General features: G+C 42.9%; 2 protein-coding genes across 7 annotated transcripts in view; one reads left to right on the top strand and one right to left on the bottom strand.

Moving 5' to 3' along the window:
• The first annotated feature begins 13,548 nt into the window (after window positions 1–13,548).
• SEC61G (SEC61 translocon subunit gamma) lies at window positions 13,549–17,055 on the top strand. Its single transcript, XM_055708516.1, has 4 exons — window positions 13,549–13,703; window positions 14,710–14,809; window positions 15,970–16,072; window positions 16,948–17,055. The coding sequence occupies exons 2-4, from the start codon at window positions 14,716–14,718 to the stop codon at window positions 16,955–16,957; spliced, it is 207 nt and encodes a 68-aa protein (XP_055564491.1). The 5' UTR covers window positions 13,549–13,703; window positions 14,710–14,715; the 3' UTR covers window positions 16,958–17,055.
• Window positions 17,056–17,371: 316 nt separating this feature from the next.
• Window positions 17,372–24,950, bottom strand: part of TPK1 (thiamin pyrophosphokinase 1) — a 313,127-nt gene continuing 305,548 nt past the window's right edge. For 5 of the 6 annotated variants that reach the window (XM_055708511.1, XM_055708515.1, XM_055708509.1 and 2 more), the window contains one exon: window positions 17,372–18,512. In XM_055708511.1, the coding sequence (XP_055564486.1) occupies window positions 18,394–18,512 (119 nt within the window). In that variant the 3' untranslated portion in view covers window positions 17,372–18,393. The remainder of the gene's footprint in view (window positions 18,513–24,950) is intronic. The other variant, XM_055708514.1, reaches the window with a different exon arrangement.

Consider the following 24,950-nt stretch of genomic DNA (forward strand, 5'->3'; position numbering starts at 1 on the left):
GCACTGCTGTATCTCATAGCACAAGAAACACCATAGCCTGACTAGCAAAGGGAGGAGAGGAGCAACGCGTATGGCCCATACAGTTACAACATGGGTGCATTCCTTTACTTTTTGCATTTTTGAGACCCAATCTGCTCCAAATGCTGAGCTTGGTGAGCTTGTGCTTATTAGGCTAAAAATATTCAGACTTACAGTAAGTGAAGGAATGCAAACAGAAGAGGTAAAGATGTATGGAGACTCCATGTCTGACCCCAGCAGCAGAGAAACAGGGCTTGAGGCTCAGCCCTTCTCAGCTCTGGGGAGCCTGACTGCATCCCTCCTGGCAACACGGCCTGATAACAACAGTGATAAGGCAGGAATGTGAACATAAACCGTGGGGGGGAATAAAAAGCCTGATAACAGTTGTGGGAGAAACCCAGCAATGCTAAGAGCAAGCTAGTGCCAAAACTTGCCTGAGACAATCATCAGGCAGATTAAAAAGCAACCAGGAGTCTTTTGAAAAAAGGCATCAGCTGGACAAAAAAAGCATAACATTCATCTGGCCATCTGCGGCTGAGAGAAGTGGGAACGGTGCAGCGGTCAGGGGGGTTGGCACAGCCAGAAGCTGCCCCCATGGGCACTACTGCCTCTACAAGCTGCCCCCACAGCGCCGTGAGCATCCCAGCTCCCATGCTCCCCAGCAGCAGGGGATGCTAGGTGCCCACCTGTAACCCACAATGCCATGGGGTGGCAGGGTACGTAACCATGAATACGTTCCTCTGTGTGGTTGGGATAAGCTGCAGAAAAGTGTTTAGAATTCCATAGGCGTTTTTTAATGTCTCATGCCTGGTATTGGGGTTTACCTATTGTATTGCTTATATTGATCCTGAAAGTTTAGCATACTGATGGCTGGTTACTTGTTGTTAATAAATCCACAAGCCCCTTTGAGCCTAATTTAAACCACGTGGGTTGACCAGTTTTTCCCTGAGACAGCAATACCCTGTATGCCAGGGTAGATCTGTGAAGCTACTTGGGGTACCTGACTCTTCCCACACAGGGGCCGATGCAGCTTCTCAGATGTATGAATTGCTCTGGGTGTCAAGACAACTTCAAGTTTGTTGATGCAGCATCTACGTCCCATGATATTTAGCTCCATGAAAGCAGCAGGTACCCAGCAATGCCTGAAATAAACTTCTGGCAAATACGTATATATTTGTCACTCAAGATTTGCTCTTTTCATTTGACAAACTGTAAGAAGGATCCCCAACAGAATTATGACTTCACAACTCACAGCTGTTATTTATGCCCTATAAAATGTCACCAACATCTGCTGCCATAGCTAAATGCAGAACTGCAATGCAATTTTAAGCTTTGATGTAAACAAACAAAAATTGATTCCAAACAATAGCATAAAAGGCAATAAAGCTGAAATAACCCTGAGTGTTTTAAAATCTAAGACTGTATCAAACCAGTGATATTATATAGAATGGAATTCATATGAGAATAGAAAACTTTAGTTTTAAAAATGTAGTTCTTATGTGTCTGTCTGAATAAATACAAGGTTTTCAAGCATTGTTCATATTTTTCATCTGTTCCTATGCCGCGCTGGCATTTCTGGTCCTCATGTTTAATATTCACAGAAAGACAGATGCGCCTTCACATAGTGCCTTAGGATCCGTCACCTCTGGGCACTTGAGAACTGCCAGAGGCACACTGACAGTCACATCCAGAAAGGGATGCTCTGGGACACCGAGCCAGACCTGCAGGCACCTCTTGTGTGGTGTCACATAGCACTCAGGCTAGCAGCCACCCTGACCTGGTGGCGAGGAACAGACTGACTTGCCTTGGGGCCACCAAATGACTCCAACTGTTCTTTCCAGCATCTGAAAATGGCTTTGATCAGTGAAAAAGCATCAGTTCTTGCAATGCAGACACCTGAAACTTAGACACATCTTGTGAAACACTTTTGAGAAAATGTAATTGCTGCCATGAGGGATGCTAATCTAAATATGCATTTCCAGATACACACAGCCTGATTCTCACAGTCTGTAATGAATCTCCACTCCCCATCATTTGTTTCCTTTGGTACGAAGAAGTAACTCCTCTAACATGGTTCACCTAAAGCAAAAGAACCCGTCCTGGTCTCCTAAATTCCAGTAAGTTCTTCACTTCTTATGCTCTTCTGAAAGGAGTCCCTGAAGAAACAATCAGCAAAGGACACTGGAGAAAGCACTGGAAGGCCAAAGTCTGGATGGTCAAACCTTGGGCCACTCTGTCCACTTGTTGGGGCATCCTGACAGCCAGTCCCCTAGCAGTAAGCTTTACTGGGATAGGCAACGATGGGAACTTTTTCCAAATGTGCAGCTCTAGCCACATACCCCAAAGGTGTGGGCTGGTGCCAAAGAAGCCAGAGCCCAGAAGCCATCAGAATAGCCCCAAACTGGAGTCATGTGAACACTAAATTGTAGAGGATGGAGCTGGTGCCAAATGTCAAGATCTTGCTAGTGCTAAATAAGATCAACGAGAAGATTTTCTCCACCTCTGGCTGATGGAAAAACTCACAGGTGGAGGGTAGCCAGTGAGCCTTTCCCAGAATATGAATGCTAGTTAACTTTCTACTCTGAAACAAACGCTCCTCCACCAATACTTGGTGATGCCAAAAGACCACAGCTACAAAATTTCCGCAGCACCATGTTTAGTTTGGCACACGCAACAAGGAAACCACCCTTGCTAGGTGATCTGCAAAAAGTAATGTCTTATAAACTTTAAATTTTCAGAGAACAATTCTGAGGGAAGGATATTTACAGATGGCTTACTACCCTGAGGACCCATACAGATTTCCCAGAAAAAACACTGAGAGAAAGACAGCTACAGATGGCTTACTGCCCTGAGGACCCATTTGGAGAAGCACAACTTGAAAGTGCACAGGAGCTGATAAATTCACCTCCAGATAGCCTACGTGTTCACAGAACTTGGAGCTGTTGGACGCTCTGAGATAGTGCTGCCTTCCAAGGCTCTAGCCCCTGAGGCTGGCTGGGACAACACTGTACCAAACAACTCTTCCTGGAGATAGCCAGGGGAGGTTGGATTTTGTCAAACAGCACTCGCTGAGGCTAGCAGGGTAGCATTTCTACCTAAAGTTTGGCATTAAGGAATGGAATAAAACAGCCTCTGCTCCGTGGACTATTTCAAGGACTTGTGGGGGATATTTAAGGGGATGCCAACCTCTCAAGCAGCTCCAAGAAAGCTCAGGAGTCTAAGGATGGACAAGTAAAGACCAGCCTGTGAAAAACCTGCAGGGGTAATTAAGAGCCAGAGAAGGCTAAAGAAGCCTCTGCATTCAGTGCAATATCCAAGGGATGGCAGAGAGTTTGAAACCAATGCAGACAGTGCTATAAGTGATTTAACAAAGGCTATCTAATAAGCAAAATCTACAGAAATGCAATGGCTGAGGACTTGAGGATTACTAATAAGGCAGGCCAAAGCCACATGACTAACTGCAGGCAAAAGAACTGAGCCAAGAACTAACGTCTAGGAAAAACATGGACTCCTGGGAGCTCTAAGAAAGCAAAAATGCTCCAACGCAGTAAGAGGAACTGACAGAGATGCACAACACCCCTCCCCTTCAGTTCAGCTGTGCGGTGGGTGGGTGTGCATTTCAGACCTAAAGGGCTGACCTCATGATTACAGCCAACAAAGACTACCTGGCTTCAGTGCTTGTACATAACCCACTAAAGGGGTTATAGTGCAACTATACATATAGGCAAAGCGCTGGGAGCAGAATTACGAATGTTTAAAAATGACCTAAAGGAAACTCACTTCACAGAAAAGATGGGAGTTAGTTATGAAATTAATCTTGTATATATAAATTGAATCTAATACTGTTACCATCTAAAAGGAAGCTCAGGCTAACTCATACTACAACTTATCAGTGCTTGCTTCTCAACTGTTGTAAGACTGGACCAAACTGGTGTTTGCCATTTATTTCCAGAGCACATTGCTAGCCATGTGAAATCTGCAAGTGACTCCAACTGTGGTTCCTTATCCCCTCCCACAAGGGAAGACACGGAGCCTGAGCCTGCCATAGGAGAGCCTGTATTCCTCAAGTCCTCTCAATCCCTCAGGACCTATTCAAGTCTTGTCCATCTAGAAAGGCTTCACAGAGATTATTTGTTTGCTAATTCATATCCACTGGCCCCCCTCTCAGGCATTCACTGCTCTCAGGTAAAAGAAGAGAAAAAGGCATCTTGGATATCTTCTGTGTACATTATCTCACAATTATTTTAAAAATTGGAAGTTTTATTAGCACTGCCTCTCTCAATCCATAACTAACTACAGACTGCCAGTAAGATTAGAATTAAAAAGCTGATGATGCAATAAAAGACCCCAATTTATGTAATTGAAGCTGTATATTTTAAAGGCCAAGAGTATCAATAATGCTGAACTGATGATAACAAACATTTGTCAGCCCTTAAAAGCCTTCAATATATACAGCAGGCAGAAGGCACAGATTTCCCAGCATTTAATATAATTTTAAAAGCTTAATGATTAATTCACAATTCATTACACTATGTTCAGTGGCCAATATGTTTGTCAGGTCCATGTCTACAAAGGATCTGTAGGAATCTAAATACCAGGCTATCTGCACTGCAGCCCCAAAGGAACAACGAGAACTCTGCAAACATACAGCCCAGCCTCCAAGATACCAAAGTCAAAGCTGGGAGACTAACCACCAGGTGACTTTATCCTGCAGCCAAGGCAGCCTAGGCTCCTGCAGATCCACCGCTTCCCTCAGCCGAGCCACTTAAATAACCCAGGGAGACAGCTCCATACAGACAAACTGCACTGCTGTACCCGGAGTCAAAGGATGTTTTGCTTTGCAATTTAATTGCCAAATGGGCTTAACACAGAAGTACAGCAAGAAGAACTAGTAGAAGAAAATAGTTTCTGTACTTTGACCGTGTAACCGGTCCTTCGCTGCTTTACCTTGCTTTTTCTCTGGCTCCTCAGCTCATCGTTTCCTTCAGCTCAGGCCTCTTACTCCACCACGCTACACAAAATCTCATTTTTTCTGCTTAGATCACATACCACACCTGAATGTTCCCTGGCCTCATCACTGTAGGGAAGCACAGAGTAACATCTCCTTATCTTGCTCCTACAGGTGGGATGTACTAAACAAGGGGTTCTTCCTAAGCACTCAACTTCTTCTCAGAAGCTAACTAAAGATAGTTAAGGGCAGGCTATTCTTTTACAGCAAAAATCAGGCTTAGTGGGGAGTGGGGACTGAGTAGGCTACAAGAACAGTTGCAGAAAGGACACCCATAAATGACCTGGGGTTGAGCAGTTACGAGCATGGTGTGTTTGGGGCTGGCACAGCTGAAAACATGAAGAGGCTACATCCAGCTTCCTTGGCCTAGGAAAATCTCTCAGGCAACATTTATCAGCAACACTGTTATATTACATATGGGCTATTATTTACAGCATTAGTTTCTTACACTTATGGTTTTACGAAAGAAGAGTGAAATATTAAATTCAACAAAAATCTCCAAAGACGAGGACAATAACACCCTGGATATCAATTTCACAGCTTGAACTCATTAGATTCCGATCAGGATTATAGCTCTTACAGGCCCAGAGCAGGTATCTTTACTCCAGCTGCATAAACCCAGAATAACAGAAATTAATTATTTATACTTATAAAACACATATAAGATCAAATTCTCTGTTGCAAGTAATAAGGAAAAGTGCTGTTGACTACACTCGAAAACTTTAATATTATAAATGCCAGTACCAAACAGCTGCCAGGCACTTTTAAAATTAATTTTATAAAGGTACGCCAGATTTCATTCAGATTATGTGCTGTGAATTTGCTAGCAGCGAGATACACAATCCAGTTGATAGCATTATCAGGATAGCAGCGTGTCCACACATTAAGACAGATGCAAGGTTCAAAGTGCAATTTACAGATAATCATTTGGGCAAGATTATTTCATACTTGACTAATTTAGCTAACAATTTCAAAAAGGTGCTAATTAAAAACCGCCTAGGGCTGTCACTTGCTGCCAAAATTGCAGAGATGCTGCCATTGAAATGTTTCCTTCTAATTATTAAAGAAAGCATTTGGACTGGTTCAGGAGTTGGGAGAACAGACACAAACTTACCATACTATTAGCAAAACTCACTTTTGAAACTTCCTAAATCTGATTATTCCAACATTTTGGAGAGTTTTACAACACTAACTCCATGATTAAGAGGAAGAGATAATTGGGTGATACAGGCATCAGAAAGTTCTAGATCCTCAGGTATCTGGTTTATAAACCAACACTATCTTGCAGGCTTCTTTTCTTGTCTCAAGCGATGCAGGCAATTGATTTTTATCTTACTGGGAAAGGAAGTGAGAGAAATGAGATTTACAAATATTTTGCTGCCTGCTGCAATTGCAACTGTTACCGATAGGGCTAAGGAACTACTGGCAATTCTGTGTTGAAAAACTGCTGGATACTTTTGTACCAGTTAAATGGAAGATTCCCCAAGTCCTTTTCACCAATAAAGACTTGGAGCATTACTGGTGAGATAAACAAGCAGAGTAACCCACCAAACCTTAGTATTCCCTGTGCAGGATCAAATAAGACACCAAGCCCGCTGCAGATTCGGACAACACGAGAAAGGTCTACACTTTGCTCATGCTGTGACAAGCAGCTTCTCCCTCAGGGCTCCCACTTGCATGGGAGAACCATGTGCTCAACTACTGATCCAGCAAAACTGCTTCTCTAAAGACCAACGTTTTTAGGTTGTTCCTGAGACACCTTTAAAGGACCTGCAGTTCAGAGGTGCTCTATCTCTGCTCGCTGGACAGTAGGTCCCATCAAGGTTCCTCAGACTGAGCACCTAGCAATGGAAATAGTGAAAAAATCCCAGATCCATTCAGATTTCTTCTTTGGTAACACAGGTTACCTAAGTGAAGATTTGTGCAGGCAGAAAGGAGAACATTTAAAAACACCTTCAAAAAAGAAGGAAAAAGGTACATTAGTTTTCTGGAGGTCAAGAATGATCCCCATCCCCAATAAAATCTTCTAAAGCTGATTTTCAGTTCTGACATACCCAAACCCCTTGGGATTCTTTTACGCCCAAACTGTTACATATTTAGGGTATGATTCCAAGGCACCCTTTGGGAAAGCACATGCTTCTAGTATGCCTGAAGCACACAGCTTCTGTGCAAATCAGTGACATGTCTGCTTTGGTACAGGCGCTTGGCAAAATTCAGGAGACCTCAGCAGTATTACAAAAGCTTAATCTCAGCCAAAGGCAAATGTCCTGCTTAATCTGGAAACAGGAACAAAAACAGGCACCCAACCAACTTTATACAGATCAGTGGGAAAAAAGATGTTAAAAAAAACCTAGGGACAAGTAAGTTATTGATCTTTCCAGTGGTAAAGTTGTGGGGGTTTTGTTTGTTAGGTGGGGTTTTTTTCTCTCTGTCCACCTCTGTCCTTTCAGCTCTTTGCCCTATGCATCAGATGGTTCCCACTCTCATGAAGTGGTGGCTTTCAGCTTCTTTCACATTTTTACACTTTTACAATAGGCAAAAGTTGAAGAAACATCTTCTACTTCCAGAGAAAGAGATGGCATTCTGGCCCACACTGCTAGCCAGCCAGGATTTGGGACTGTACTGGAGATGACATGTAGTGAAATAGCTTTTATACCAAAATGCGTATCACGATAGCAGGACTGGGGTCCAGCCCAGCTGACCCCACTGCCAGGATGGAACAGACCTCCTGAGCAGTTGCTCCTGAGCCACAAACTGAGGAGAAGGTATATTGAAACATCACAGAAAGAAAATACAGTTTTAGTTTACTACGCAAATAAAACAGCAAAAAGGGTCATAGGGCACGCTTCACAAACTGAAATAAGTGCAGGTTTGCCAAAACAAAGTAAAACAAGATCTTGAAATGAAAGTGGGACTTTAAATTAATGTTTTGACACCACAGACATGCAACGCCAAGCTGTTTGTTCATGGTTACCGAACACATTGGTTGCCATGTCATCTTGGCTTGAAGCAGACAGGGGCCACGTCCAATACACTTGAAAAGATGCTTTGCTTGCACTTTTTGCTGCTACTTCTGTATCCACTATATGATTGAGTCTTATGCATTGTACATGCAGCCACTGCATATTTTTGAAAGCCATTTTTAAATGTCTGAACACAGACGAAGCACCTGAAAAATGTTTCTGCTGACATAAAATACCCTTCTTCTACAAAAAGAAAACCATCACTTTATTTTTAATCAAAATTTGGCCTAGAAGGAAAAAAAAAAAAGAATCATCTCAAGGTTAAGAATATTTCCAATTTTAATTTGGCTTTGTTTTAATCTGAAGTGGTAATTAGTATTTCCACAACTACCATTGTGTTGTTATTATGAAGGACCGAGTAACTGGTTTCACACTATACACAAAAATCTTCAGGCCTGTATCCTCAGCTGTACAAGACCAGTACAATGCTGCTATCTACCAGAGCAAGACTTAGAGGAAGCATTTTCTGACCCATCGTTTATTAAAGTTACTTTTCTTATTACTCTCTTTTTGCTGGATGAGCCCAGAAATGATGGGATATTAACTGGCACATAACACCAAACGGTGAACTTTAGAAGTGGAACACCTCAAAGAAAGAATTGAGAAGTGGCTAAAAATAAGAGAAATCACAGCCGGCAGTGGCAGCAGTGCTCAAACAAACAAACCATTACAAACAGTGCATCAGGGAAACTAGTATCCAATTTTTCTTTACCTCTCAGACCTAAACAGCTGATGTAATCCCAGCTGTGCCTCTGTTAACGTCCCTGTATTGCTTTTGCTATCTAGAAACCTCATCTTCAGATCTTTTTAGCCTGCAGTATCATTCAGTGATGCCATTTTAGTATACTGCCCTTGCTTCTCTCATATTGTGTCTCTCACTATACAGACACAAATCTTACAAGTGCTCTCTCTCACTCTTTAGGTCTTTCAAATGAAATTGAACACTGACTTTGTTTAAAAGGTCATCTTTAAAATTATACACAATAAATCTAACAGTGGTCAAAACCTATTTAACAGCTCTCCTCCCTCATCCCCACATTTCATGTCCATTGAATATTAAGCAGCACAAATCAAAGGATGGGGCTTGTTGGCTGCTTCAGACTAGCGACATTCCCTTTCACAACCATGGCATTAAAGCCTGATCTAGTGGCATTTCTATAATTAATGAGGCTAACCCAAAGACATGGACCACAAGCACTTCATCATTTCCTTCTGAACCCCAAATCTGAGCTATCATTTCCTTCCTAACATTAATTCCTCATTTATGTTCTTCCCCTGCATCTGTGCAGCTACTGAGGAGGGAAAGATCATCTTTCTTCCCATCGTAAATCATGCAGATGTGCTTATCAAGTCCAAACAGAGACTCAGGATCGTTTAGGAGAATGAAAAGCTAAAAATAATTTTTAAATGTCAGAAGCACATAGATATTCCAAAGGTTTCTCAAGATATAAATTAATCAAACATATTTATGATAATGTAAAATTAAGAAATAAAAGGTCCCGTATATCTTAGCAATTTCTAATGACTGAATTTTATAGTCATTTAGCCATCCAGCAACACCAACTGTCAAGCGATGGATCACTAGCATGACTTCAGTCAGTGTGGCTACTGTACTGCTGCCTTTGAAAATCTGAGGATGCATCTACCCGCAGCACTCTTCGACAGGCTGCTCTGTCCAAGGAGGTCCCCTAACACCCTTCCCACACCACCACCTTGCTTCCTCCTCCCTCCCTTCCTTCTCTGCACTCTTGCCTTGTTTGGGCTGCAAATCTCATGCCCCTGTGTGGTCTTTGTTCTCTGCCACATCTGCTTTCTGTCCCAGAGTATACGCTGATGCCCACTGTCCCCAGCAGCCCGTGTTCCTTGTGTACCTACGTCCACAAGCTGCCACCCTCCCAGTGTTAAGTCTTTTTCTTTGCCTTTACTGCCTCTCAGGATACAATTTTCCCCTCAAACTCACGAGGGCAAGTCAGATTCTGGCCCCAAAGGCTACTCTGCTCAAACAATCCATCCTTCCCAAAAACTCCCCTGGGGAAGCGACCAGTCTTTTGCTTTGCTTCCTTCCAGTTCAAGCATTGCCTCGCACCCTGCCACAAGGAAGGTGTTTGGAGACCCTGGGCATAGCATTGGCTGTGCCTCCTGCCCACCCGCTCACCCCTCTGGCCCTGCCTACTGGGGAGAAGCTCAGTTCCTGCTGTCTGTAGTGGGATGAGCTGGGATGGGAAGGAGATAGCTCAGCAAGACCCCATATCCCACACGTATCCCTTTTTGTGCAGCCACAGGTTGGGATCACTACACCCAAGTATTTTCTTCTAGCTATAGGCAGCACTCCTTAAAACAAGAAAACCGACTGCCAGGTCTCTCCGCAGCGGCATGCAGAAAGAGCACTCCCCCTGCCATCCAGCTGCTGCTGAGGCCAGGCAGCACCAGCCTCACAGAAGCCCAAGCAGAAGCAAGCCCTTTGCTCTCCCCATTTGCCTGGGGGTGAAGCAGAGGCAGGGAGAGCCAGGTTACCTCCAGCAGGGAAGCAGGGAAGCTTGGAGGCCCGTTCAGACAGAGCTACTGCTCCATCCTCCCCGTGCCGCTCGGGGATTGCACATGTGCCATCTCAGCAGGCAGAGGCTGAGCTTCCTCTCATACTGAAGCTTGTGTCTTATCTCCTCTCCAGCTGAAAGCACACCTATGTTTGCTGCAGCTGCTGGCAGCTCTCAGGCTCCTGTCACCCCGCTGTGCTGCGCAGGTTGCGGCGGGCTCCGTGCTAAGGCAGGCAGTATGGAACCAGAGGCTGAAGCCTCTCACTCATTTATCTCGCCCCTGCCCCTTCTAACCGTGGGCATAAGCATGCAGATCCAGGAGGATGGATGTCATACAATAGTCTAATGTGCCAACAGTTAAAACCAGATTATTTATCTTCTATGTTCTCCAAAGGGCAAAACCCAAACTACAAATCAAAATGTGTGACTAAACAAAGTAAAACTATAATCAAAAGAATTCTCTCATCAGCTCACGATGTGGCTCCAGTTTATGCAAAATTAATATCCAGAAGCAAATCAGCATCAGCACACTACATACAATACAGGACAACTGACTGTATTCTGCTGAGAATGGTTATTTACTGCTTAGATATTGTCATAAATGCAGACTTGTAAAGTTGTCATGAAAATTTCCATGTGCAAGCACACCACTTTCTTCCCAAACCTTGCAAGAACCATAAAGAAGTAGAAACAAAACACCTTAGCAACAGCCTAGCTTTCAATGAAAAAAACAGACATGCCTGGGAGATGTAAACTTTTCCCTATCTTCTGTTAATGCAGGTGACTCTTTGTAAACAGATACAGAAAAGTAACATAGCTGTCCTGAAGACCAAGTCTAAGTAACAATACATTACTTCAAGAACACTGAAAAGAAATAAATGGGGGGCGGTTTGAGGAAGAACAGCAAACGCTCTCTGTTCACAAAACAGGATTCTGTCTCTCCCCTAAAGTGCTCAAGTCCCAGCTTGCAGCTTGGAAGGGAAAGATGAGAGACCATCGTGGGAGAGTGGGGGACGGCCAAGACAGGGGACAAATGACACCTATGCCATCACAGAGAACCCACAGTAATGAACTCACAACAAAGCCATGCTGGTAAGCTAGGCAGGATGCACTGTGATTCTCCCGAACATTCTTCCCCAGAAAAAAACAGCTTAAAATAGAGAGGGAGGCCTGCCTGACTCCATGATCTTTCCGTGCTGGTGTGCCAATGGAAAAAGCCCAGTAGAATATAGTCACCAAAATTATGGCCCCATCTGAGGCATAGTGCTAGACAAGGTCTAATCCAAAACTTTACTTCAGTGAATGCTTTTTAAAATCAAAATCTAATCCAACCAGAAGTCTATGCCATGAATTGTTTCATACACGTGTGTCTTCTTGTTTCAGGTCAATTTTTTCCCCCAATCATTGCCATTGGGTTACAGGAACCTAGTGCTGTGGAAACCATTCCTCTGCAGCGATGGTTCACAGCAAGGCTCATCACGCAGCACAGTCGGAAGCTGTTTCCTCTGCTGGTAAAGTCTCTAGCATTTATCTGTACCGCTGAAGGGAAAAAACAAAATCAAAAGTACAAACGACCAAAGTCAGCCTGCACATACTGACTTCTCATGCAGAGGACCAGCAACCCGCTCCGCCCCACCACGCACTGTGCACTATGGCTACCAGGCCCTCAGCTACTTTCCTTAAGGATCTTCCTCTCCCTGAGCAGTGAGACTGCTAATCCCTGCAGTCTGCAAACTGGCATCAAAACCAAGAGACAAATGATACACCTATCTGTTGGGGGAGGCCTGCCTGACTCCATGATCTTTCCGTGCTGGTGTGCCAATGGAAAAAGCCCAGTAGAATATAGTCACCAAAATTATGGCCCCATCTGAGGCATAGTGCTAGACAAGGTCTAATCCAAAGCAAAATACAATTCAAAGCCAGGCTTTTGGAAAAGACTTGCAGCGGAGCCAAGTGCAATAACCCTCCAAAGCCAAAGAGAAAGCTTGTATTTGAACATCAGTAATACTGAGGGACTTGCCCTGTGGGCAAAGACAAGGAAGACTGCTGCCAAAAAATCTGTGGAATATTCAATAACCCCCTGCTGCGATGTGATGGTACTTTATCTGTCAATGAAGGCTGTCAGCAAAAAGTTACACCCCAAAAATATTTTGTGCACACTTAAATCGAACAGTGAGTTGAAATCAGCCAAGCCTTTGCCTAATTGGCAGCAAAAGCCCCATGGTCTGAGTAATTAATAACCTTTGGGCACTCAATATGCACTCACAGGTGGCAGCCAACTAGGCACAGAGCTCTAGACTGAAATTAAAGAGTATCAAAAGCAGATTAGGGATAAAAATCCATACACGTTATCTTTGTTCTTCCTTGTTACACAAGCCTTTGGAAAACAGCAAGGGCTCACTTTAGCCTCCTTTGACACGCTCACACAACGAAGCATTCCACATTGCGCCTGTGGCACTGCCATGTAAAATCTTTTCCATTTTTTAAGCGTTTCTTACATTGCTACCACCTTCCCTAGATTCCCCGCTACAAACCTCTGGCATATACTACCTACCCTGAAAAAGCAAATTTATCATTAAACATCCACAGCAGCACTGCTTGGATAAATTACAGACAGATTAACCCTGCCAGGCCCCACCTACAAGGTCTCCTCAGCCCGAGCACACGCTGCCGGCCATGGGCCGCCATGAGGGGAGGCCTGGGCGGCTCATGGCGAGCAGCCGCCCCCCGGCCTGTCCTGCGAGGGGGGCCCGGCAGCCCCCCGGGGGGTTGCGGAGCTCCCCCCTTGAAGGACATGTCGGGGGGTGCTGCTGGGGCCCCCCTCCCCCGGCATGACATGCGGGGGGGGGGCTGCGCCCAGGCTCCCCTGACGCGCCACCAGGCCGCACCGCCCTCCTCAGTAGGCCCCAGCCGGCCTTGACGCTGACGCAGCCCAGCTCACACACCGGAATGAAAAAACCCCAACCAACCAAAAAAAAAAACCCAAACAAAAAAAATCCCCAACCCCTCCCTCAAAATCTTCCCTTTTCTTCCTAAAACAAGCCCGCCCCGCCGCGCGGCGCGGTGACGTCACGGGCTGCCGCTGTTGTGCGACGTGGCCTTCAGCCGGCAGCGCAGGCGGTGAGGGTCCCTGAGGGGACGGGGGCTGAGGGACCGGCAGGGCCGGGGGGGGCGGGCGGGTAGGGGTGTGTGGGGGTCCCTAGCCCTCCCCCCCGGGTGGGGGCGGGGGGAGCCTTTGGAGTGAGGCCGTCCCGAGGCGCGGGGCGCTGGGCGGGCCGGGCGTCGCGGGGAGGGGGCCTGGTGTCGCGGGGAGGGAGCCTGGTGTCGCGGGGAGGGGGCCTGGTGTCGCGGGGAGGGGGCCTGGTGTCGCGGGGAGGGGGCCTGGCGCTGAGGGACCCCCGGCTCGGGGGGCCGTGGTGGTCGCGACCCGGTGTCCCGCCGGGGTGGCGGCGCTGGCAGGCGCTTGCGTTGGGAACGAGAACAGGCCGTGGTGTGTCTTTTTCAAATAAGCAAGTTCGGGCTTGGGGATGCGTGTGTCTTGTAACGGGTGGGTGTTGGCTATTCGGATGCCTTCAGTAGTGCTCTCAGAAACCGGCATGGGGCATCGGCTGAAAGCAAACCGTGATGGAGCTGCTGTTTTCTCCTTTTATGCTGAAAGGCATAATTTTTCATATTTTTGCAGGCAGGCATAGGTCCTCGTGTCTATCTACTGTTAGAGAATCTTTATTTTCTGTAAAGTGCACGTATCTGTTAAATTCCAGTTAGGTTGGAATACGGTATTTTTTAGTTATTTTTAGTTATCATAAGTCTTTACAAATTTTGTTGGTAACTGACAATCTTTATTTTCTGTAAAGTGGACGTATCTGTTAACTTCAAATGTGGTATTCCAATCTAACTGGACTTAATATCTTAAGTCTTTACAAATATTTTTGGTAACTGACAGTGTCTTTTTTTTCTGTAAAGTGGACGTATCTGTTAAAGTCCAGGTAGGTTGGAATACCACATCTGAAGTTATCTTAAGTGTTTACAAACTTTGTTGGTAGCTGCTGCTTCTGCTTGTGTAATTAAAAAAAATCTGTATTTCAGTATATACGTGGTGCCACCAATACCAAATCTATCTTTGCAGGTAATCATGGATCAGGTAATGCAATTCGTGGAACCCAGCCGTCAGTTTGTAAAAGACTCCATACGACTGGTTAAAAGATGCACCAAGCCTGACAGGAAAGGTAAAGCACACAAAAAAACCCCAGAACACAATCCTTATTTCATCTTATATCTCTACCATGTATTTTTTCCACATGTGACTTACGTTGATTCATTTCTCAGCTGAATGTGTCTCAGCTTCCCATATGAGATTTAAACTTGAGCAGCTGTTCAAATATTAATGGACTTATGGTTCTATATATAATAAAGTCAAGTGTATCCTTTTCTGGTGTTTACATAGGTGCGTGAGTGGTACTAAAACTCACCTTATGAAATAGGCTAAGTAGCTGAAATTAATGACTTTGAGATGGGCAAGTAATAATTTTCATGTGTTAGGTAAACTGATCTGAGAAGAACTTTTGTGCACTTTGAAAAGAGAAATGCAATGATCAGGTTTGACTGATTGCTGTCAACTTGAGGAAGATTCTGGAGGAAGCTGCTTGTTACATGACCTTGGAGGATACACTTCATTTTAGGAGACTCAAAAGGAGCTAGGATTTCTTTTTGCAGTGCCCATTCAGTACTTCTCAGTTGTCAGCAACTGTTTGATTGAAAGAACTGTGTTGTTTAAAAGAGAAGGTTTGGGGAATTTTCGAAAGGCATTAGAGAGAAGCTATAATCATAACCAGAATGCACCTGGTTGTCCATAATGGTAGTAGTTATGATGCTTTATTCACGTGCTCAGGATGAAGTTTACTGACATCTTTTGAGATCGGTGAGGCACTTCATTGTCAGACTGGAGGGTTCTGAGGGGCTGTTGACCTTAGTCCACTTTGTGGTTGCTGTCTTAAAATAGTTGAGCATACCACTGAAGTAGTCTATTTTTACGGGGTCTTCCTGTCTTCCTGTGACAGACGTAATGCAGCTTTTCCATTTTTGATACTGTATTGGGGATTATGAAGGAAAAGTAATGGAATACAAGTTATAAATTTTTATGGACTGTGGGTATTTCTGATTCTGCTCATTGTTTAAAAAAACTGAGATCAGCCATGCTGTGTGGAAAGCAGCATCTTCTCTCTTAAAATCTCATCTGTCTTCTGAAAAAGTGTGTTTGTTTCTCAGTGTCAGTGCAGTTTGCTTTTGAACTGCTTCCTGTGTTAACAGTACCATTTTCCAAAGAGAGATCTCTCCTTTGGTCACTGTGGTGCACATCTCCTGTATGCCATATTTTTTGGGTTTGCAGAGTTCCAGAAGATTGCCATGGCAACAGCAATAGGCTTTGCGATAATGGGATTTATTGGTTTCTTTGTCAAACTGATCCATATCCCAATCAACAACATCATTGTGTAAGTAAATACGACCTTCAGTTTCATTACATTTAACTCCTGTTTTTACCTGTTCAATTTTAAATGGAGGATGTTAGCGAGCCCTGCAGGATCCACTTTGTTTTATTATCTGTGTATTTCACGTGTTAGCGTAACACAACAGGTATTACATGATTCAAAGGACTTGATCAGGAGTAGGTTGTTCATTTAGAATGCTGCAAAATAGTAGATCCATAGTTCTTCAGGGGTTTTTTTTTGAGTGTTCTGTTTAAAAACTGAACATCAAATACTTTTATTTCTAGTTCCTCTGTGTGTGTTTGACCATAGAACATTTACCTTTATTTGGATCTTACGTGCTCTTTACTGTTTCCAGTTTATAATTTGGGTATCCAAAGTAAAAGTATGGGTGGTAAGATAGAGAACACTGGGTGAGTGTGCTGGAGGGTAACAGGGCATGGAACAAAGTTGGTCTTGTTTTGTTTTACTGAGTGCTAGATGTGTTTGAAACTTTGTTTTATGTGTAACTGCATTCTGTAAAATACCTTTTGGAATTAATGTTGCAGCATAAAAAACTTGACCCTTAAGTTGACTGGCAGCCACAGTACTGACACATTAACGCTACCAATTAAAACAACGCAGATTCTCCAGAGCTGATACAATCCCTTTTCTAGCACTGGAAGAGGTTAAATGCTATTCTGTGACTGTGACTTGTGGCTTGCTTAGACCTGTAAGAGTGGTCCTCTAGGCAAGGAGAAGCTTTTGAAAATAGGAGATAAGCTGCAAGGGTAGTAATGTTTGTGCTAACAAGGCAACGGTGGGAGCATAAATTAGACTTCAGATGGGATCACTTCATCATACCTGATTAGTTGAAACTGATTACTTTGTTCTCTCAACAGAGGTGGCTGAATATTCATTGTGAAGAACAAGACGTTGTGACGCTTGCTGCAAGGATTTCACAGCTTTAACTTGTTTGCTATTAAACAAGCTCAGTTTGGGTTTTCAAACACTCTTGTCATCTTATTCCTCTTCTGAAGGGTATGCGAACATACCTGTCTACATTACAGGTTTTTGGCTTTTTTTAGTAGAATGTTTTAGTTGTTTTGGTTTAAGGCTTTGTCCAGTAGGGTATTGAAAACCTCCAAGGGTGACAACAGTACAGTCTCTTTACAGAAGCTGTTCCAGTGCTTAATTTACTGTTTAGTAAACAGCATTGTTCCAGAAAAAGTAGACAGAAAGAAAACAGCATTACTGTATCCTCTCAAGCGGTGATTTAAAAGTTTATCAGCTAGAATCCTCATCACTAATTTCTGGAATCACCATCATTACCCCTAATTCCTTTCTGCATTTGGAAGTCCTGTTAGGTTGTATTATGTACCTGACTGGAAAAAACCTTCCTCAAATAAAGGAACTTGCATTGACAGTCCTTATTCTGATGGCATAATTAAGAAAGCCAAACTTACCTGGTTATTGAGGTACACAGTTTGAGGTTAATGTAGTTGTCAGAGACACTAGGCAGTCCTTCCGCTAAGCGACAACTGGCTCGTGCTGTTGGATAGGATACACACCTGATTGGGGTACTGGTTCTATAAGACAACTCCATGTAGAATAAAGGGCTCAGCATTTGTTGACCTGGAAGTTTCCATTATGAAATGATTGAGTATTTTGATTTTAAATACTAAGCCTGCAGAAACTCTGGTAGATTAAATGCTCTTTCTCCTCAGATTGAGATGAAGAGATTTATATTTCACTCCAAACAACTTCTTGTAAGCATCTGGTATTTGCAGAAGTTACAATGCTACTTCTATTACAGACTGAAAGCACTTAATACTGGGAAATTGGATATTGGTACTAGAGCAAAACTGAAGCTTCTTCAGGACACAAACTTGTTTCCTAAGTAGAAATGTTCAGTTACTACTCTTGAGAAACCTTCACCAGCACCTACATGTGTTACAAACCAGGACAGGAAAATGAGATTAACTACTCTTAGTGCTATCACAGTTATACTGTGTGCAGCAGTGTACTGTATTTCCTTTTGGTAAAAGGGGAAGAAAGGGGAAGAAATAGTTCAGTGTTGGAATAAAATACTTTGCAAAAACAGTCTGAGCTAACCATAGAGAAGCAGTATTGGGTGTCCTGATTAAGCAATGTGAGGTGCCAGAGTGAAATACTCATTTATTGCTACTGATCTTGGTTTGATTTCAAGTGACTTTTATTTCGGACTTGGTTTCCGTCCAGTACGTAAAACCAGTGCCTGCTTGTGTCTTTTGGAACAGCTTTATTGGCTTAATTCTGTGAAATTTTGCAGTAATATGAGTCAGATCAGAAGAGGCAGCTGTAGCTGATTATATTTTGATAGCCATTGTCCACAGCAAAGGCTTGTCTGTCTCAATGGTCACAATCCCGGAGTCATCGTAGGTGTTGGAAGTACTGACGAGTGTTCCAAACTTCAGCACCTGGTTAGCTAGGAAAAACAAAGAAGAGACTTAGTGGTAGTCCTGAAACAAATGCATTGATGTGCATTTATTGTAAAGACTGCTGCTCCCACAAAGGAAAAAAACAGCTGAGTAAATCAAACACAGATAAACAACATCTAAAATAGCTATGTTTAATATTAATTAGAAGGCTTGTGTGAACTATCTGATGACCTGTAGAAGGGAATAAATTAATACTTAATCCCCAAATTAGCATTTTGAGTTTAGAGCAGATTATTACAAAAGCAGATTGTTGAATATTCCCCAGAGTTTCACATCTGGAAACTTGCGTTTCATTAGCATCAGCTCAAGTACCAGTGCTAGACAAGGTATTTAAAGTAACATGAGGCAGAGGATCTTACTGTAGGTCCAAATATGGGATTTGCTTCAACTCGGCAGAAAGCCTGTAATCTCTTAAAACGGGAACAGTTCTAGAGCAAAGGTCACAGTTAAAAGAGGTATTATTTAACAGTTTTTGCTTTGAAGTAAGTGACTTGCATCTTTTCTTTGGTTGCCTACCTAGTGAGGTAGGTGTCTATGTGCATTAGAAACCAAGCAGTGTTACTCTAACAAATAGCTAATGTGAATTTTAGGAGATTTAACCCATCTAACAGTTGTAACGATAGTTCTGAAACTTCCATGACGTTTTAAACAACTGTTCTGTGTTGTTTTAGCTGATGTGTTTTAAGGGTTACGTAGACTTTTAGAAGCTGAAACCAAAGATGCAAGCTGCCCCTAAACAAAAAAACCCAAATGCAGTTTATCTTCAACTTCCTCGCTTTTGGAGATGGCATTGCTTGCATTTTGCGAATGTATGAACTTCCCCAAAGGCACTTGTAAGACTAGTCAGTTCTGTGTTAGTCCTTGCTCATATAAAGGTTCAGAGCAAGAATGCTGAGACTATTTTTCGTTTTAGTCTGTAAAACAAGCCAAATGACAGCTCTTCTTCACTGGTGACAGAGTTACATTTCCATGGGGGATACAAGGAGAGCTGCAGCTGGGGAGAATTGTTCAGGCAGATCAGTGAGTCTGTGTGGCCTGTCAGAGTTGCCAAATCATGTGTTAATACTGAAGGAGGAATCCTCTGGATTTGTTATCAAGTAGCCCACTGCAAACAGAGATCTCCCTGTGATCAAGTGTGCAAAACAACATGTTAAGCTCTGTTTTGTGACTTGCATAGGAAACAAATATTCCAGTTGTGGATGCAAACATGGGCTATAGTAAATGTAGGTGTGGTAACGTATTACAGTGCATGTTAGACTGTCTACCCGTTGCTGCACGGAAGGAATTGATCCTGCCAGGCTGTATGGCTTGACAATGAGAGACAGTCTGACAAAAGGCAGGGCATATGCAATGTGGTTCAGTGTCTCTTCTGCCAAATCTGCATTTGTTGCTACTTGTTCCTGCTCTCACTCTTCTATTTAGCCTGAAACAAACTGAAGACAAGGTTTCAGCTGCTAGCTGTGTCTGGGTGGAATGAGAGTAACACCTGAGTTTCACTACTGCTTTAAACTGAAGAGTCCTGCCATTTGAATCTCTCAGGAGGCTGGAGCATAACTGCAATGCAGTGCAGAAGTTCAGCAAAGGCTGGGGGGTGGGGGGGTGGGGGAAGTACTGTACTACATCAATTATGTCCCTAAAATGAAGGTGCTCAATTCTATCAGGGTAATTTTGGACACACACGCATGCGCTAGTGTTAGGCAGGCTCCTAGACAAATGCCAGGACAAATGAGTTTTGGTGTTTGCCTCTGGAAGGGACAGCGGAGGCTGATGGGGTTACACCTTGCCAGAAGCTGATGCGCTGGACTGAGTTGCCAGAGAACCCAGATTTCACCCTTTGCAGGCAAACAGGTTATTTAGTGAAGGTGAGGTAACGTGCAGGCAGAATTCCCTGTATAAAAGTCTCCCAAAATACTGCGTTAACTGTCATGGTCAAGTTATAAATCTTTCCGGTCAGTTTTCTAAGTAGGAAAGAACCTGAAATAGTTTAAAATATTTGCCAACACACAAATTACCCATTTTTGGTTGCTATATGTTGGAGCTTGAAGGTGATGAGGGGGAGGAAGAACTTGGTGGATCAACTGTTCTGTATAAACCCACTCATTTAGTATCATTTATCACTTCTTGCTCAAGAATGTCAGAATAATTCTGTTTCAGCTTTGCATATGAAATAATGGCTCTGTAGAAGGCAAGAATTAAGAACAACATGGCAGCTTAATGAAACAAAATCTAAAGCAGTATTTTTTCATGCATAAAATTAAGTAAAAATGGGAGCCTTTTTTTTTCTTGAAATAAAAAGTTCTTGCCCACTAGATGGAGCCTTTTATCTTTCTCCACCAGATTTTCTTTGTGCAAGGGATCACAGTTTGAAGTGAAAAAATGCGAAACCTATAAAACAGTACTGCTGATTCATAGGGCTCAAATGGACCAGTTCCAAGTACTTGGTTTCACAACCAGCCAACATTTCAACTAACATAATTAAAAATGCATACTTTCCATTCAATAAATGAACAGTAACTAATGTGAAAAACTAGGTTTAAGCCAGTAAAGGAAATAAAAGGATGTGCATACCTACTGCTTCTAGGAAAACTTCCTGCTGTGTCATGCATTATGATACGAAGTTTGCAAGGTCAAAGAAGTGGGAAGTTTTATCAGTTCATGCCTGATACGTTCCCTTTTTTTAAATGGTTTTCAGTCTCTTAAGACCTAGCAAGAGCTTATGTCTTGGGGGGAAACAAAAAGAACTATGACCAAAAAAACCATTCTCGCTATTGAGATTATTTTTCTAAAGTGCATTCCAAAGAAAACAACCTTTTTATTTTCTAATATTCAGTATAGTTTTGTATAGTACCAAAAATTGTTTGAATAAAGGATTTCACATAGTGATTTTATTTTTTAAATCTAAATTTCAAAAACGCTAGGATTTTTAGATTTCTGTAATTGAAAGAAATTTTATTTTGGATCACTGAGAATTTTCTTTTAGATGAACAGTAGTTCTATTTTTTTCAATGAGAATCTGCCCTTTTCTAGCAGTGTTAAGACATTTTTATCCCTCTGAAACTTTGCCTATTGCTTTGGTTCAAATCAAACCATGTTTACTGATAGTAGACCGTTGATGAGAAAAATACTCTACCCAGATTCTCCAGCATAATTATACTATTTCTTATTGCTCTCCGTCTGCAATGACTGTGTGGTTCAGTGGCACTGAGCCTAGGTGGCCATGCCTTCCAGTAAAGCAATGGGGGTCATTGTGCTTACGTGAGAAGGTAAGTAAGTAGTAGTTCTGTGGTGTGGTTTTGAAGTCTGACAGTTCTGGTCTTCAGAACTAAAAGCAAATGCTATTCCTGCTCTTTCTTTTTTTTTTTTTTTTTTCTCCCGGTGGTGGGGAGATGAGGCGGGATGGGGAGGGGACACACGACAGGACGGTATGACACAGCAACAAAAAAAAAAAACCAAAACAAGCCCAAAACAAACCGCAAACTCATTATGAGAGATTTTTATGGTCTGCCCTGTTCCTACCAATAACAAAAGATTCTCATTTCTGTCTGATGGATTGCAACGAAGCACTAATTCAGACCTAAATGTGGTCATAGGCAGGGCTTGTTTCGATGTAGTGGAGGAATGTTTTTCTAGCAGTTTTAATTTTGTTTAGCACATGGCTGAATCTGTCAGGGTTTGAAAATGTTGGAAATAATTTAGAGAAGAAATCTGAGGGCTCATAGGTGAGCTTCCCAAAGGAGTGTAATCACAAAGATCATTATTTCTCAGACATCCCTTTTGCTGACCAAATTATATGACAAAGGCGGTCTCATTAACCCTGACTGCGTGTTGCCACTGTCTTACTGCTTGTCTTCTGATACTTTTTTTTTTTATATATATATATATATACACACAATTCTAAGGATGCCATGCAGAAATTGTTAATCACAGATCTAAGACATTGAAAACTGATAAATCTTATGGTTGCCGGAATAACATTCAGAAATGTTAACAAAATGCAACCTATAAGTAATGGAGCTATTATAAAAAAAATAAAGTCCAAACCTAAAAATGTAATTTAAAACCTCTTATATTTATCCCTCTACCATGGCTGGGAGATGTATTTTTTCATTGCCTGTACTGAAGAAGAGACCTCAGCCTTGCTTGCAGTGTGTTCACCGTTGTGCTGCAGGCTTTCAGCCTGGAAGCTGAGATATCATGGGGACTAACTAACTATACTGGGTCTCGACGTATTAGGTGCCACAGAAATCCTCAGTATCTCTTAATAACTGTACTCATGATCTAGTAGGCTTCGTTGTACTATTTAGGACACTTGAATGTAACCCCAGTCCAGCAGAAGAAAGCTCATATCAAGGTCTCATGTACATCATATAAGCTGCACTTTAGGAGAGGCACGTATAGAGAAAAAACATCTCCTTAAACATACCATATATGGCAAAAGCAAATGATGTCATTAATTTGAAAGGCTTAATAGAACAAGCAGGCCCTCTGGTTATTCCTACGTCTATACCAAAACCACAGCGAAATCTGGACAACCGAGAGAGGTGCTTTTCCCTGCAGTATCTAATGGTCATGCTGGAAGTGGAGCCTACGAGGTGCAAGTCCTTCCCCACCGAGGAGCTGGAGGAGTGAAGGAAGTGATTTTGGTGTGAGAATGGCAGAACAGTAATGCCTCATGCCTTTTATCTGACGACATGCAGGCAAATAGAAGCTCATAGGAAAGCCCTTGAAGACACAAGCATCCCCACCAGTGTCCCCCTTGATTTCACCAACAAGTCGGGGTCTTACTACTGTTACCACATACGGCTGAGAACAAACCACCGGCACGCGAAGCGTGTCCCACATGGATCCCGCAGTATCTATACTGTGCTTCTTGTCTCAATGACTTCCTGCAACATGCAAAGTCACACCTTGGTGATTTCCACCCCTGAAAACAGGAATAGGTATCAGAATGCAAGCAGATTGCTACTGCTGGCATGGATGTTTGGAATATAAAAATAATTAATTATTAATTAAAAGCCTTATTAGAGTGAATGTAATCCTCTTCCCCCTAGCCAAATACTGCATCAAAATGATAGAAAATTAAGATCAATAAACTGAAACACAAGTTACAGTGAAATATTGAATTACCATTTGGTATCCTATTACAGTTTATCTGGAGAGGATTCCCTGAAGTTCTGTGTTGGGAGCAAAAATCTGCATTTAAATGGAGATGCATTAGTAACGCATGAGCTAGTACTTTGCAGGTCACCCTGTGTCTGCAGAACAGCAGCATTAATTTTGCTATTTAAAAATAAAAACCAAATAGTATATAGACTGATTTTTCCTTTCATTCCTCCTAGTTTTACTCTTGTGATTAGACTGACTTCACTGGAGTTAATCTTGATTTACACTGATGGATACAAAGGAAAAAACTGGGTCCTTGATCTCTGTGCAGCGGGAACTGCAAAACTGGAAGTTGCAAATAACAGTAATTTACAATAAAACATGAACTATTTTCAACAGTAACCCAACACAGAAGCGCCACAAGGGCTTGCCATGTCTGCTGGGAGGGGACGGGCTGGCCTGCCATGGCACAGGTCACCTCAGGGCTGAGGGGAGTTCTGAATAAGCCAAGAGTGCACGGGGCAGGGTATGGGGCAATTTTTACAACTATTGTAACTTTCGGTACCTGGTTTTGTAGCACAGAACAGTGGGTTTGTAAGCTCAGCAGACTGGTACGAGAGGGCTCACGAAGGCACGGAGAGGATACGGGGCGAAGGGGAGCCAGCAGGCAGGTTATCCCACTGGCTCTAGTGCTGGCAAAGGCAGGCTCTGGGCTGCCTGGCCCCACTTCGGTGGCAATTTGGGAGGTAACAACACAAGCACTGGCTGTCAAGGCTTAACAATTTCATTTTAAAAGAGAGAAAAATTATGTTAACAGAACTGTGTGTTCTGCCCTGGAGAGAAACCACCTATGCTGGGTGAGCCTTCAGAAGTGCAAATGGATGTCAGAAGTTTTCACATTTATTTCCAGCACACATATTTTTTCCAGCTTTGTAATCACGGTGGGACTGTAAGAATAGCTCAGACTCCTCCTGTCACATCACCTGCTTGTGGCAATTTAAAGTGAGAAGCTGATAAAAATGATGCTAAAAAATAGAGTGCTTTCTACATTAATGTCTCTTCTGCTACTACTGCTTCTCCAAAAGCAACAAGAATCATTAACTGCAGGAAGTTTCCATGGCTAGTAGTAGCATCGTAGCACTACTAACAAGACGTACACCAGTGCTCGCTCAAAATCACTTTGGCCTCTTAAAGTGGCCCGGAACGTCTGACATGGATATACTGTTTGCAGTAGTGCCTTTCTAGACTAGATATGATAAAGCTGTACCAATACTACAATAGCAGACGTGATTTACCAAAAATTTAAGTATAAAGCAAGTCAG

The sequence above is a fragment of the Falco cherrug genome, chromosome 4 (genome assembly GCF_023634085.1).
Source record: "Falco cherrug isolate bFalChe1 chromosome 4, bFalChe1.pri, whole genome shotgun sequence".
NCBI classification, from domain to species: domain Eukaryota; kingdom Metazoa; phylum Chordata; class Aves; order Falconiformes; family Falconidae; genus Falco; species Falco cherrug.

Coding starts and splice junctions, on each gene's coding strand:
- SEC61G (XM_055708516.1), top strand. CDS start 14,716: ATGGATCAGGTAATGCAATTCGTGGAACCCAGCCGTCAGTTTGTAAAA. Junction 14,810..15,969: donor CACCAAGCCTGACAGGAAAG/GTAAAGCACACA, acceptor TTGGGTTTGCAG/AGTTCCAGAAGATTGCCATG.